Source organism: Athene noctua, chromosome 15 (genome assembly GCF_965140245.1).
Source record: "Athene noctua chromosome 15, bAthNoc1.hap1.1, whole genome shotgun sequence".
Lineage (NCBI taxonomy): Eukaryota > Metazoa > Chordata > Aves > Strigiformes > Strigidae > Athene > Athene noctua.
Window position 1 is genome coordinate 6,111,314 of NC_134051.1, and position 14,401 is coordinate 6,125,714.

General features: G+C 50.4%; 1 protein-coding gene across 10 annotated transcripts in view; it reads left to right on the plus strand.

Moving 5' to 3' along the window:
* TOM1L2 (target of myb1 like 2 membrane trafficking protein) overlaps positions 1-11,214 on the plus strand; it is a 58,571-nt gene extending 47,357 nt beyond the window's left edge. For 7 of the 10 annotated variants that reach the window (XM_074918798.1, XM_074918799.1, XM_074918797.1 and 4 more), the window contains 3 exons: positions 2,244-2,303; positions 4,982-5,018; positions 5,548-11,214. In XM_074918798.1, coding sequence (XP_074774899.1) covers positions 2,244-2,303; positions 4,982-5,018; positions 5,548-5,696 — 246 coding nt within the window. In that variant the 3' untranslated portion in view covers positions 5,697-11,214. The remainder of the gene's footprint in view (positions 1-2,243; positions 2,304-4,981; positions 5,019-5,547) is intronic. The other 3 variants (XM_074918800.1, XM_074918804.1, XM_074918805.1) reach the window with 1 other exon arrangement.
* The last annotated feature ends 3,187 nt before the right edge of the window (positions 11,215-14,401 follow it).

Here is a 14,401-nt window from a genome sequence, read left to right on the forward strand (position 1 = left end):
ATGTTTTCAGGATAACCAAGATTTGAACTGCTGATCCTCCTAATACAGGGACCACAATACCACTACGCTTTTTAGAATAGCTGCTTTTATTTTATTCACAGAAAAGAAAAAAAAACCCTGCTGTTTCCCTCCTCCTCTCCATACACATTCTCTTATCCTTAACGAAATGCAAGTACCTTTCTGAGCTGCAGGCTAGCCAAGAGCTCTGAAGGCTACGCCTTCCAAAGCATTACTTATTGTGTGCCCTGTTAAGCCGTACAGGAGAGAGACAGCAGTGAAACTTCTGCAGTAGGTTTTAGGTTGCTGTAGGCTGAATAAATTCATTGCCTTGTATCTCTGAAGCCAGTATTTTCCAAAGCTGTTAAACTAACAAGCCAGCTCTACAAGATGCAGCTTGTCCTTGGGAAGGAGCACGTTGGAGGATGTCTGCAGAGCCCTCCTCTGTAAATGGCCATCTGCGCCAGCTCGCAGCAGCTTCAGCACACACGTGCATGATTCAGCCCTCCATTGCAAATGAAAAAGGGGCGATTACCTAAATCTGGACCATTCCAAAGGAAACTGCAGGAACTTACTTCCCGTTTGGGATCTTCATGTATTAGCTGAAAGCAAACTGACAACTTGCGCCTCTGACCCTTCTTGGATCTGTCACACGCACTTTGTCCAGCAGAGTCGGGGCCAAGTCGTCTTCTCGCTGCTGCTCTTGGTGGGAGATGCTTTGGGTGGAGCCCTGGATTTCCAGTCCTTTGACACAACTAACCCACCTCAAGCAAGGGCTTAACTGACCTCCTCGGTACAAAGGGCTACTTGATTAGAAGAAAAAATTGAGGAGCTCTGCTAAACAGCATCAGCCTGTGCTGCTTCCTCTGTAACTCACCATCTGTCTGTCCTCCTCTGCTAGAAGTCCCTGAGAAAACTACATCTCCCAGTGAATTCATCTGCCGAGTCTCTTGCAGCTCTTCTTCCCGTGAGAGGTTTCAGGCAAAGCTGTGGGCAACCCCTGACACCTTCTCTTCCTAGAAGAGCCTCTCCAGCACTGGGAGGTCTTTTGCCCACCATCCCCACAGCTCAGCTGCCATGCTCTGAGGTTCCCTGTGTGTCTCACATCATTACTTTCCAAGTGTTTTTCAGGTTGCCTTTACGAGATCTATTGTGGTGTTTTCCTGTTTACTTCTGCAGCCCTCTGTTGTATTTAAGCAGTGCAGTTAAGTCAGGAAATTCTACTGCTAACATGCAGTAATTTCCCTTCGCTGACCCAGTTGCCTGTAGCACTTTGAGAAACAGCTGCACTTCAGCACTCGTTGTGCTGCATCTGCACTGCCTGTCGCAATCACGCAGCGTAATGTGAGCGGTTTTATCACAGGGGGAGAGGCAAACCTTCCATGCCTTTTTGTGAAACCGTACACAGAGGCCAGACGGGCAAGCTCCGGTGAGCCTCGCTGCAGCACTGCAAGGTGTTGCCCATGCTGGAGCAGGAGCCAAGAGGCGAGCATGCTGTGCTCTCCTCCTCTGCCCGCGCCGGGAGCTGCTGCCCCTTCCTCCTCCTCCTCTTCCTCACCTTTGAGTCTCTGCACTTTGCACTGGCACACGTTGGGTTCTGCTGCGAGAGGGTCACCTTTGGCAGAGGAGCGGGGACAGGGAGCAGGACCGTTTCACTTTAAACTGGTGTGCCAAGGCTCGGTGCTGTGGTGGGCGGAGGATCTGGAAGGAAACATGACTGTGTACCCTGGGCTCTGACTGCCTCCACCTGTGGAGAAAATCAAATTGTTTTTGTAGGAGAGTTGCCTGAAGACTTTGAGCCCCTCTTTTTTGCTAACCCTTCACTGTGGCTAATAACCATTTTAAAAAAGAAAAAGTGTAAATTTAACACTTCAAAACCTAACTGATATCCAGTATTCTACCCTTAAAAACTTTTCACGATCAAGATTAGAATCATCAGTGCATCTTGATGGTTTTAATATGTGGTCGAGAAGTTACCCATCTTACACTGGCATCAAGTCACGTCATTCCCCATAATCTTTCTCTTGGTTTTTTTTTAGCCTTGTTGTTCATAATTTCCTTTCCAAGTGTTTCTTTATTTGAAATGCCATTTATATTTTGTTGCCTTTTTTTTCCAGCACATCTTACATCTTTGTTTTTGTTTTGTTTTTAATCTTATTTCTGGTGTTTTCCATCGCTCTGTGGCCATGATTGTGGATGTGTTTTGGTTTTTGCCTGCCTTGCTGTTCTCTCGCTGCACTCCCTAGATCCCTGTTGCACAGTCCTCTGTCATGGATGACATTGAGGAGTGGCTCAGTACCGACTTGGTGAGACTCTTTATATTTTCATTTTTCACATGGGCAATAGCACTTGTACAGATGACTTTCAATGCATTGCTGAGTTACTTGTACTTCTCGTAACGGAGGCAGTGAAACTTCCAGATCATACAGCTTATTTCCCTTCAAAGGGAATATCTAAGCAAGAGGAGATAGTCATGTTCAGCAATTCAATCAAAATGTTTTTTTCCAAGTTGTTTTATTTTCACTTCTCCATGTTAACATCACAGAATAGAAGCATGCGTTCCAGAAATTGTGTGTTTCTGGTCCTTGTATAGGAAAGCATTTAAACATGTGCTGATGGTACCTGTGTTCCCCACCAGACTTAAAGCACACGTTTAAGGCTGCATTAGCTGTGGCAGGATCTAATTACATGCTTATGTTGAGGAATGCTTTTAAGAGATGCTGGATCAGGGCTTAGTTTCCTTTCAAATCGAGACGTCTTTGTTAAATTGGCAAGCAATCTTGACATGTTTCATAATAGTACTAAGAATTTATAACAGTCTCTCTTCAATGTTTATAACTTTCAGTTTCTCCTAAATGATTATTGTCTGGTAATTATTAAACAAACAAACAAAAGACAGAACTAAAAGTAGCTTTTTCTTCTTTCTGGAGTTTGTTTTGCTGTACCAATACACATTTGGTTTAAGCAGTGGTACAGCTAGTACGCATTTATTCCTGTCTTTTTTTTTTTTTTTTTTTAATGTAAGCATCTGACTCAAATTAACCAAGTGCATTTTGGGGATGGGTGGTGGGTTGCGTTTCAGACTGTTCTTTTAAACATGGTTTTACTGAACTGAACTGTTTCCTTGTGGTCACCGTAGCCCTGAGGATTGCCTCCTTCCATTCTTCCAGCTTCAGATATTGTCCCTAGATAACTCCTTACTCCTTAAATCTCCCCCCAGCCCCTTGCTATTGCCTGCTCGGCTCCTAGCTGGGAGCTGCGGGGTTCAGGCTCTGCTCCCCGGCTCTGGCAGCAGTGCTGCAGGCACGCTCCGGCACGTCAGCCCTCTGCTCCAGCACCAGAGAGCTGACTGTACTGAAAGGAAGAAAATGCTGCTGCTCTCCAAAGCTGCCTGAAGTGCTTAAGCAGATTCTGGGTTTCGGTGTTGGAGTTTGGCAGACTGACTGGCTGTCTTTGAAATGTCATTGGTTTTCAGCTGCAGGTAGTTTTTTTCAGGCCTCGGTACAGGCAGTCATTTTCAAATTTAATTACAAACTGGCCTCATTTTGTTAAAGAAATACAGTAAATGTACCATGTCTACTTTGCTTAAACAATCAACTTTTGTCTTTGGCATTTAAATTAATTTAGCGGGAGAGATCTTACGGAGAGATACCGAGGTAGCTGTGTGTATCTGTCATCCCCTAGATAGTCTTGCTCAAAAAGAGCAAAGCAGAGAAGTGCCATTAAGTGCCTGAACAAGCCTGGGGTTCGCACACACTGCGGCTGTGACTGTCCCAGCTTCCCTTCCCCCAGGCACCTGGGTCCCCAGCCTGACCGTATGTGGGTGCAGCCTAAAGATGCCCTCTGAGAAAGTTTGGACTGGATTTTTGTTTTTCACTCTGGGTTCCCTACTCCTTTTTTATTTTAATGGTTCATTTCAGTTTTCTGCTTCCCAGCTGAGGAAGTTATGGATGGGTTAGCTCATTGTTATTTATTTCCTTACCCTTTTTGGGGGTACACTGGAACAAACAATGCCTCTGCATGTGAAGCAGTGGCTGCTGTGTGTACCTTTGGAAACCTCTGTGTGGTAGAAAGCTTGTAGATGTTAGGTGGCTTTAATGCTTGGGCATTAAAAACCTTTGTGAGGCCAATCAGTATGTTCCCACTCTCCCAGCAGAGAAGTCAGGTCATGAACAAATACTTTTCTTTTTCAAAGCGGATTCAACATGAGGTTTTCAAGTAGTATTCTCATCTATCTTAAACATGCTGATAGATTGACAAGGATGCCACATCCTTGGACTTTTAATTTCCTTATTAAAGCACTGTTGGAAATTCGCATGTTGAAATGCATGCAGCTGGTAGAAATGCACTGACCCCCTGGCATCCCAGCCTTTGTAGCTCATGGACAGATGCTAACTGCCCATCAGTATCCTTCATCCAGCCCACCCTAGTCTTGTCTTTGTACAGCATGGACACCAGGAAAGCCTCTATACTTTTGTATGAAATCTAAAATGAACTCCCACAGGAGGAATGTTGGCCCCAAACTATTTTGTGGCCTGTGTCCTTTGTCAGCTAAAAGTGCATTTTATTTGAAGGCACAATGCAAACCGCAGTCCTGACTTTTTAAAGGACTGTGTGGCAGAAAATATGGCATCTTATACAGTGTCTGTATGACTCACACAGCTCCATTTTTGACCAGGCCTACTGTCTGAAGTGGAAACAGCGCTGGGCTGCTGTTCAGGTCCAATGGGGAAAGTTTAGCTACCCACCAGCAATCTTCAGAAGCATCCCGAGTGCTCATCCTCTTGCTCTGCAGCACAGTGAGATGTCAGTCACCACTGGCCTCCTGACGTGGGAGCTGTGTGATTTCCCCAGGTCGCCCTGCTCAGACAGTTAGCATGTGGAAACAAGTGGTGGAAACTGTCCAGTTGCATTAAACATAGAAGATAGTAGCAAAGATGAAGCGCTGCCTATGTGTTCACACGCCTTTTTGTTCCAATTGCAGAAAGGAGATGAACTGGAAGAAGGAGTGACCAGTGAAGGTAAGCAGAGATGCCTGTGGCTATGAGCCGTTCTCAGGTTAGTGCGCTGACTGAGTTATCTGCTTTGATCCCTGCTGAGATGCTGACTTCTCCCAGCCTGATGTGCCCCGGCAAATGCTTCTGCACTTGGAAAGGCAGAAGGAGAGCATTTCAGAGCAAAAACTTCATACTTATGGTGTGAGGAGCCCTCCTGGCTGCTTTCCTGCCATCTTCCTTGGCTGTGCACTGTGTTTGTGCCAGCAGGAATGCATCCCCAAGCTGCTCAGCCCTTTGGAATGATGTTTTCCTGCTTCTGTCGCAGCCGATGGCGTGGCGTGTGTTTGATTCCCTCTGCTGCCTGAGCTAGGGTGTCTGAAAGGGCGGCTGTACCCTTTCCCGAGGAAGTCAGGCTGTACAATTATGTGTGCCTGCAAACACAGCCCGACGGGACGCCAGGCGCTGGAATTTCAGACCCTGCTAACCTCTGTCCCCCAGGCTAAACGTACAGCCCCAGTTCTTACCTGTCTTTCTTCTTTTTTTTGCATTGCAGAGTTTGACAAATTTTTAGAAGAGCGAGCCAAAGCGGCGGAGATGGTTCCCAATCTGCCATCCCCTCCCCTGGAAGCCCCCACCCCTCCGACAAATCCTTCCAGCAGGAAAAAGCAAGAGCGCTCGGAGGATGCCCTCTTTGCACTGTGAAGATTGCTCTTAGCCACCTTCCCACCCCCGTGCTCTGCAGGCGAATGTCGCTGTATGGCCACTTTGTCCTCCCGCCGTACTTGGTTAACAACGACCCCCCTTCCCCCCGATTTCATAGATTGCTTCTTGTTCCCCCCCTCCCCAAACAACCCACCCCCACAAGCTGACTCTTTCTATTTAAGTCCAACACTATTCCTGCCAGACCACGATTCTCCAGCACTCGCTTAATCCCCTCCTTCCTATCCCAGCTGCACAAAACTGGCTCTTGATGCTGAAAACCCCTTTAGAATGCATGAGTACGTCACACTGTGTTGAAACAAAAGCCCAGAGGGGAGAGAGCAGCCTTGCCCTTCATTTTATGTAGGGATCATCCTCTTCTGTAGGCAGGTCCTGCCAAGTAGACTGCTCTGTCGATCAGCATGTAATTGACTGAGCTGGAATGTTCAGGAGGAGTGTGTCTTTATTTTTAGATAAAATGTTAATGTATTGGCTTTCGTGTCAGATTCGACAGCAAGGAACAACTGTTCCCCTTTCAACATGTGCTTCACAAGTTAAAATCCTTTACTCTCCCACTCACACATCTCCCAGTACCATATGGTGGTCGCTTTTCCCCACTTTGTGTGGCGCTTCATATTCTAAATCTCACAGGGTATTTTTTTCCTTGTGTTTTATCTGGGCTTGCTCTAATTTGAAAGCAGTCTGTTGGCCATGTCCAGTAGGTCTGGCAGTCGTCGAGAATGAAAAACGCTGAGCTAAATGGATGCTGTAACGTTAGCGCATGAAGCATTTTGCTCTTTGGAAGAGCATTCTCACATGAGGATTTTTTCTAGTGTGTTTGCCTTTTAAAATAGCTAGGTTATTTTTTCCTTACCTTAGATTCCTTCTTCAGTGACTGTAGAGCTCTGCATTTGTCTCGGCTGTTGTAAATAACATCCATGCAGATGGATGGGACTTGCTTGTGGACTGGGTGTGAACTGAGGTTCCTGGATTCCCTGCCATGCCTGGTAGGATAGACATGCTGGTTCTTGGTGGTAGGTATGAGAAAAAGAGGCAAACCTCACAGAGGCTTGTACGAAAATGCTGAGGGAGACGGTTACTGCGGAGGGATTAGCCATGCCTGCCTGTGCTGGAGGTAAAACTCCTCATTTCCTTCCAGGTTTGGACCTGAGAAAGTGTTGGATGATTGTGGCTGTGTTATTTGCAATTTTTGGAGTGTCCTTTGATACCTCTGCCCCTTTATTAACACCTAGCTCCTACGGGGCTACAGTCTCTCTCCTGTCTGTGCAAACAAGCATATCCCCTTGCTTGCCAGAGGCATGGCCGAGAGTGCTGCTCTTCCTGGAGCTGCCAGAAGGGATTCCAGCATGTCTGCCTGCCTCGCTGGGCTGACAGGCAGAGCTGGAGCAGGCAGCTCCAGCCATCGCTGCTTCCCCCAGCGTGTTCCTTGGGAGGAAGCCAGCGGCACAAGATGGTGGGATCAAAGAGCTGAACGCTGCATGGCAGGGAGAATCTCCTGTCCTGACAGAGAGGCACTTTATCAGATGGACGCCCATGCAGGCAGCAAAGCTCCAGCCCCTCTTCCTCAGGGTGCTCAGGTCTTGGGCAGCCAGCCACTTTGTTCTGAGTTGGCGTGTCTGAGCTTCCCGGGATGCTGATCTTTGTCGAGTGCTCTCAGAAGTTGTTCTAGATCAAGAAGCTGGGCTATAAACAGTTGATGTGAAAGTGATAGAAGCTTTTATCTGAGCACAGTTAGTTCAGCTCGTAACATACTCTCTAGAGCATGCCACACTTTGGTAGGTTGTGACACACAAAACCTTTTACCAAATGGCCTGATTGCAGCACCGATGGTCTTTGAGAGGGGTCAGATTAATCTTCGGAGGGAGGTGTTGTTTAGCACAGCATTTCCTGGCTGTCCCAGGTCAGATGTCGCTCTGTGCTGTTCCTGCTCATCCTCTCCTCTGTCCTGTCTTGCCTGCATCCTCTTTCCAGATCCCTGCCTATGTAGCTGGGCCCAGGCAAGGCTGTCCTGCCGCCCTCCTGGCACTGACTTGGCACTTCATCACTGCTCTGTAGCTCACTGCTCCCTGTCAGGTCTGCGCTCTGCAGAACGTCACTTGGCTTGCAAGTGCATGAAGAAAATCAGTGTAAAGATGGAGATAGCTTGGGGATCAAGCTGCCTCTTCTCCCCACTTGCTGGCCCTCTCCCCAGCTGAAACCCTTCTGTGTAGATCTGCAAAGGGTTTCTCTCCATTTCATCTTCTCTGTGGCTAATGGAAAGTGCCAGGACAGTCTGCCTTGGCTGCATGAATGCACTGCTGCTCCCGCTCACTGCGCTCACTGTTTAACACAAGGTGAGCCCAATGCTCACATCCTGGCTGCCAGACACCCTGCTGCCAGCTCCTGCCAGACCCTGCCTTGCTGCAACACATCAGATGTGGCCACCAGCTCCCAGAAACCTGAGGAAACTTCTGTTGTGACGCTGATTTGATTTCAGACAGTGTCTGGTGATTGCCTGAGCAATCTTGCCAGCACAGAATGAATTGTTGGTGTTCCTGTCAATGCAAAAAGCTCCGTGGGCGTTTTAAGTGTGTATTTTCTCTTCTAAATCCTTGAAACACATTGACCCTGTAAATGGCCGCATCAGGTGATTCTAAGCATGTTAATCCAGCTTCCCTGCCAAGCCGGAGGAGATAATCGCATTGCTCAAGCATGGGGACCTTGTCAAATGATGCTGAGTGGCAAGGATAGCACCGTTGCTGTCACCGAGCCCCCCTGCAGAGTCCCACTGCTGCGGATTTGCTGGCCTTTCTTCCCCCACCCCTCAGCAAAAAGCGGGGGTGGGAAGCATGCTGTTAACACTCCTTCTTTCTGTCACGCTAAACCTGTCCTGGGACTTCCAAGTTGTTGCTTTAGAGAGAACCTGGTCCCTTTCTGGAAGATCTTGCAGAGCTGTCAGTGGCTGCTCCCTCTGGCCGTGGAGGAGAAGAGATGAAACAAGAAGGCTGGGGCTGAGGGGAGATAAGGAGCGTGTGTTGGCACAACTCAAGGGACTCTTCTGTGCTTGTAACCTCAGGCACTGCGTGGTCCCTGCTGACGCCCTGCGTTACCAGCTGGAAAGCAAAGGCCCTGTTTGCAGGGGGTGGCAGGTGCTGTTGGCACAAGCAGTGGCTTTGCTGGAAGTAGAGCAGCTCTCGGGAGATGCCTTCCTCGGGAGGTGTGTGCTCAGCCTGGGGCAAAGGCTAAATGGCATTTTGGCAGGACCCTTGATGGGTTTCATAAAAGCACAGCCCTGCGCTGAGTTAAAAGTGAGAGCCTGAATCCACCAGACCTGGCTCTCACAGGCTGAGCACACAGTGGCTGGAAGCACCGAAGGGGACAGAGAGTGCGGAAAAACGGGTGGTTTAGCCCAAATCTTCTTTAACAAATGTAAGAGCTGCGCTAGAGCTTCCCTAATGTCCTGTATCAGGATCTCTCATCTTCCCCATCCTCTTGTGGTCTGCAGCAAACCTGAGCGGTGGAAACTGTTTGAGGGAAAGGGAAGGGGTTTTTCACTTTAGAAGACCAACCTCTTGATTTATTCTTCCTTCGCTTTCACTCTAAGTTCTTCCTCTGTGCAAGTGGGCAGAGGACTTACGTGGCTCCGATGCTTGTGAGAAGAGGGCTGGAGCTGCAGCCTGATCCGCTTTCCATAAAAAATAACATCCCAGCGCTTTCTAGGCATATTAGGAATCACAGCTTGACACTCAATGACACTAAATTATTATTGGGGTCCTCTGTAAGTTCTAATCATACCCTATCCTAGGTTAAAATATTTATTTTGTCAATATATTTTCTTTCCAGTGTGTTTTTTAACCTTTTCTGTTAACTATTCATGTGCTGAGATGTAAGAAATGAATGGTTTCTATTTAAATATATCCTTTTGGGTTTTTTAATCGCTATGTGTAGATTTCAGCTGCATCTTTGGCAGGTGTAATAGATAACAATGTGCTGTACAGACATTTAGGGTGTTTAGTATGTAGGTAAGGCTCATAGGAGAATTGCTCATAAAAACATAGCATGGTGACTCTTAAAGGGAACAGCATAAATGCAGAAACTGGTCCTTACCAGGACTCCCATGTAGCCTCCAACATACCTTTCCCCTTCCAATTATCACAGCCTCCATCTCTGAGATGTGCTGAGCAAAACAGCTCTGCCATTTCCAGGGCTGTTTTTGCACCTCCAAGCTGAAGAAGGATTTTAGTGGGGGTTTCTGTTTGTTTGACTTGTTCGGCTTTTTTAAAATTTATTTTATGGGGTGTATTGGCTGTTTCCACTTTTAAATGGAGGACTTGGCAGAGCTGGCTGTGGTGGCGAGATGTTTCCCTCCAGTGGTGGAAGAACAGATCCGGGCGGTGGTTTCAGACCCGGGGCAGGGGTGATGGTCCCCCTCCGTAAGCTGCCTGCTCCTGTCTAATGTTCTTCTGCTTTCACCCATGAGGACAGGACATGTGGACCCGGAGAGCAAACACAGCAGCGTTTTCAGCAGTCTTTTTTTTTTCATCCAATGAGTTGTCAGGTCTCTTGTGGCTGCTGGGAGTCCTGGGGTGGGAGCTGCTTGTGTTATCTCCATCCCCAGGCCAGCCTCATCCAGCTCAGTCATTGTTTACCTCCTAAATGCTAACCGCAAGCCTTGCGGAGCCTACCCTGGAAAAAAACAGCTCAGGACAGTTATTTTTATGGAAATAACGAAGCAGGCAATCAGTGAGTGGATTTATAGCCTTCTTGGAGGTAACCCTTCAGCTGCTGGGGGCACCCACCCACCCGTGGCCCCAGGCAGAGAGGAGGCAGCGATCCCCTTGTGCCAGGCACCCAGAGGCGTTGCTGGTGCCCACGCAGCACCTTCCCCTCGTCCCTCCCAAACTGCAGCCTCCGGAACGGGCTGTACCTGCCTGCTCCAGCCCCATGCTGCCGGCCCCAGCCTCCTTGGGCCGTGCCCCAGGTAGCTGCTCCGTCCCGGGGGGAGGCGAGGTTGTGTTTCACCGGGAGCCTGCTGGCTTTTGAGCGGCGCCGAGCCCCGGTGCTGGTTCTCTTTAGCCATGGCAAATCAACACCAAACTTCCCACCCTGCTCTGTGTTTTTATGAGTACGAGCTCCTCATTCTGTACATGTTACTATGAGCTATCGTTAACCCTACAAATGTAACCTGTGTAATAGCTTCTCTGTATATTACAGCTGTAGGCTTTCCAGATAAAAGTGGATAATATTTATTTACTGAAGATATTGGATATTTTTTTGTTTGGGAATGGGGTAGGGGGAGAAGGGGGACATAACTGTTTAAAGAGACTGACTATGTAAAGAGAAACAAAATACACAAAAAGCAAAGAAACCCAACACTAAAATGTTGCTGTATTCATATAGAAAGTGTTTACGTTAAAAACAATACAACTGTATTAATCTGCCATTGTTTAACTTGCTCCAGAAATCATCTCTACTTTGGTTCCTGCATGTGAGGTATTCCAATAAATACACTACTAGAGTGACCTGGAGGATGGTATTTTGTCTGTCTCTCGCTCTGCTTCGCTTCCTGGCCTGAACACACGGTACGAGCGAGCACGGGAGCCACGCTCCGTCTGCGGCTGCCCAGATGTCAAAACATGACGCAGGCTTTTGGGAATCCTCAGGTTTCCTCCGCATGCCAGAGGCCCAGGAATTCTCACCGAGAGAAGGGTCATCCCCAGCAGAAGATGCTCTGTGTCTTTCCGTGGGTCTTGTCGTGCCCGGCGCCTTGTTGCTGCTGGTGGTGAATTTGTTCCCCACTAAATCTTTGGCACGTTTTTTGTGGCTGACGTCGGATGGGCACACAGGGGACAACCTTGGTACTTGGTGGGGCACCTGCCCGCCTTGCAGGGGTTGCCAGATGGTCCTCGGGGTGACTTCAGATCACCTGCCTTGGTGACCTAGAAAGTGATGGTGAGGAGCTGTTGTGCGCTGCAATGCCGGTGACATTCCCAGCCCATGCAGTGGGCGACTTTTCCTGACTCATCAGCCAGGAATTTGTTCTAACATCATTTCTGATGGTGGTTGTGATGGGCAGAGAGAGAAGAGCAGCCATCTAGGAACCCTGGAGAAGTGACACGGCGTTACTTTGGCCAAAGATGAACCGATTTATCAGAACAGTGCCCTCCATCTCACATGCAAAGATCAGAACTAATGGCCTGTGGTTTAAAAGCTGCTTTGGGGAAGGGGTGTGTGTGGAACAGCTTGAAAGATGGGTTTCCCCTCCTCGTAGCTGCAGATTAGCATGCATTAAATACAGCTCTGCCCCAGCTTGTTTACCGTCGTGCTGATCATGTGCCTGACTCTGTGTCGGATAGATTCGGGTAGGTTCATGGCCCAGCTCTGCTGAGAAAGGTGCGGAGCTACCACTGCCCTGACAGAGCAGAAATCGCAAAAAAAGCACCAGGTCATAAATTTCCAGCGTTGTGCAGGAGGAAGGCTGCCAGAACAGGGGGCTGCTGCTTGCTGGAGGGGCTGCATCACGCTGCCTTCTGCAGCCCCGTGGTTAAATTCAGGAGACAGAGATCCCTCTAACCACAAATTCTGCCTCCAACAGGGCCCAAAGTGGGTGCAAAGATTGTAAGAGCCGGGCAAGCACACGGGGATGTTTTTCGTGTGTGTCACCCACTGGTGACACCGAAGTCCACAAAGCGAGCATGGCTTTGCTGGGTTTGTGAATCCTGATGGGCTCCTTGTCTCCAAACCTGCCTGTGCTACCCTAGAGACCGTGTGAGCTCCCAGCGTGGGCTAGGGGGGACTCCCACAGCTCGCTGCCCTCTCCAAGCTGCCGAGCCGCGGCACGGAGCGCGCTGCAGAGCCCAGCACGGGCTCTGGGTGCGTGTGGCTGCTTTCCAGCTTTGGGCACCCAGTTTGGATCCTACTGCGAATGGGAAGTGACCACACGTCCATTCGCCTTCTCCCATTTCACCTTGGGGTAAATAAACCCTGAGCGGGGGCTGAGTGGCTCACTGGAGTGCTGCCGGGCCTGGCTGCTTGTTTACCCAAGCCATGGCTCAGGAAGGGATAGTTGACAAAGCGGGGTTACAGGTAGTGAAGGAGAGAAGAGGCTTTGAATCTGTTTGCAACACGAATTAATGATTAACGCCACGTTTCTCCGTAGCAAAACACCCCCCCGAGCGTGAGGGATGCTGAGAACTGGGGCACGTCAGCAAAGCCCTGGGCTGCTCCCAGCGCAGGGTTAAGCTGTGCTGACGGCCGGGGGGCTTGTGTCAGGCTGGACACAGCGTTTTGGGGGAACCCACCCGGCTGAGCGAGGGGGCAGCAGGTTGCCGGGGGGGTGCTGCTCCACGCAGGGGTGCCTGGCGCTGCCGCGTTTGGGCTCTGCAGCGGAAGCACAGCACGTCCCAGAGCCCTGCGCTGCAGCCAGCGCGGCTCGGGGCGACGCTCCACGAGTCACCGTGAGCCTGCCCGGCCGGCTGGGTGGCCAAAACCCAACCATTTCGGGGCCGGTTTGTTTTCTCTCTCATCCTTGCGGTTTCCTCCCAGCCTGCGCTCAGGAAAACGTCTCAGCGACTCCGGAGCAACCACGTGGCCCGGCTGCCATCCCCGCAGGACCGACATGATGTAATCGCGGGCCCTGAGCCGTGATGCAGAATCACTCCACTCCGGGCCGCCACGCTTATTGGCTGCGTGGCCCTGGTCCTACGGGCGGGGTTTTCCCTACCCCGCAACCAAGCTCACCCCGGGGAGCCCCACCCCGCGTGGCATCCACCGGCCCCCAAATCCGCCCCGTCCCACGGAGCTGCCGGGGTGCTTAATTCTTGCCCGTTGCTCAGAGGATGCTGCTTGTTTCCTGCGGTTCCCCGGATCGGGGGAAGGCAGCGTGTGCGGGTCCTCGGCGTGCACATCCCCTCCGGCTCGGGGGCGGGGGGAGGCTTGAGGTTGGGGAAGGAGCCCTGAAAAATCCAGCTTTGCCCGTAGCTTCGGCGAAAATAAAGCCGTGTTTATGCGTGTGATTTTCCCTGCTCTGTGCCCCACGGGGAAGGCTGTGCCCTGGGACTTGTGGGGGTTATTAAAGGCTGGTGACCCTCACGTTTGCACGAGGCTGCCCTAAAGCCACCGCACATCCATCTCCCCAGCCCTGGAAACCTGCCCTCTTCCTGCAGCACACAGCCTGCTGCAAGGGTTTTCCTGAAAGCGAAAGGAAACCCCAGAGCCTGGCTTCTCCCCGGTGACCCAAATAAGTGGGGGAGCACACGGCCCCCCTACACCCGCCATGGCAGTTTGTGGGTCTCCTGCGGCGTTTGCTGTTGGCAAGAGATGGCCGAGCGGCTGCCAGTGGCCTGTGTGCGGGTGACGCTGCCCCAGCCGCCGGCATGGAGCTGAGCCAGGAGTCCCCGGGCTCATCCCCAGCTCGGGCACAGGTTAATGTCCCCAGGTGAGGCGGCTCGAATGGGGGTGAGGGGCCCAGCACCCCTGGTTCTGCCACCACCACGTGCTCTGCGCAGTCCCCGGGGAGCCCTACATGCCCCATGCCGTGTGGGGGATCCCCATATTGCCCAGGGGTGCCACGTGGAAGCCAGTGAGGCTGGGGGAGAGGTTTTTATGGTAAATCCAGGGTTAATTAATTCACAGGGAGCCTCAGATTGAGCTCTGTGGTGCAGGAGAAAGCAAACTTTTAGGGGGCCGTTGTTGCAGCACATTTGCTT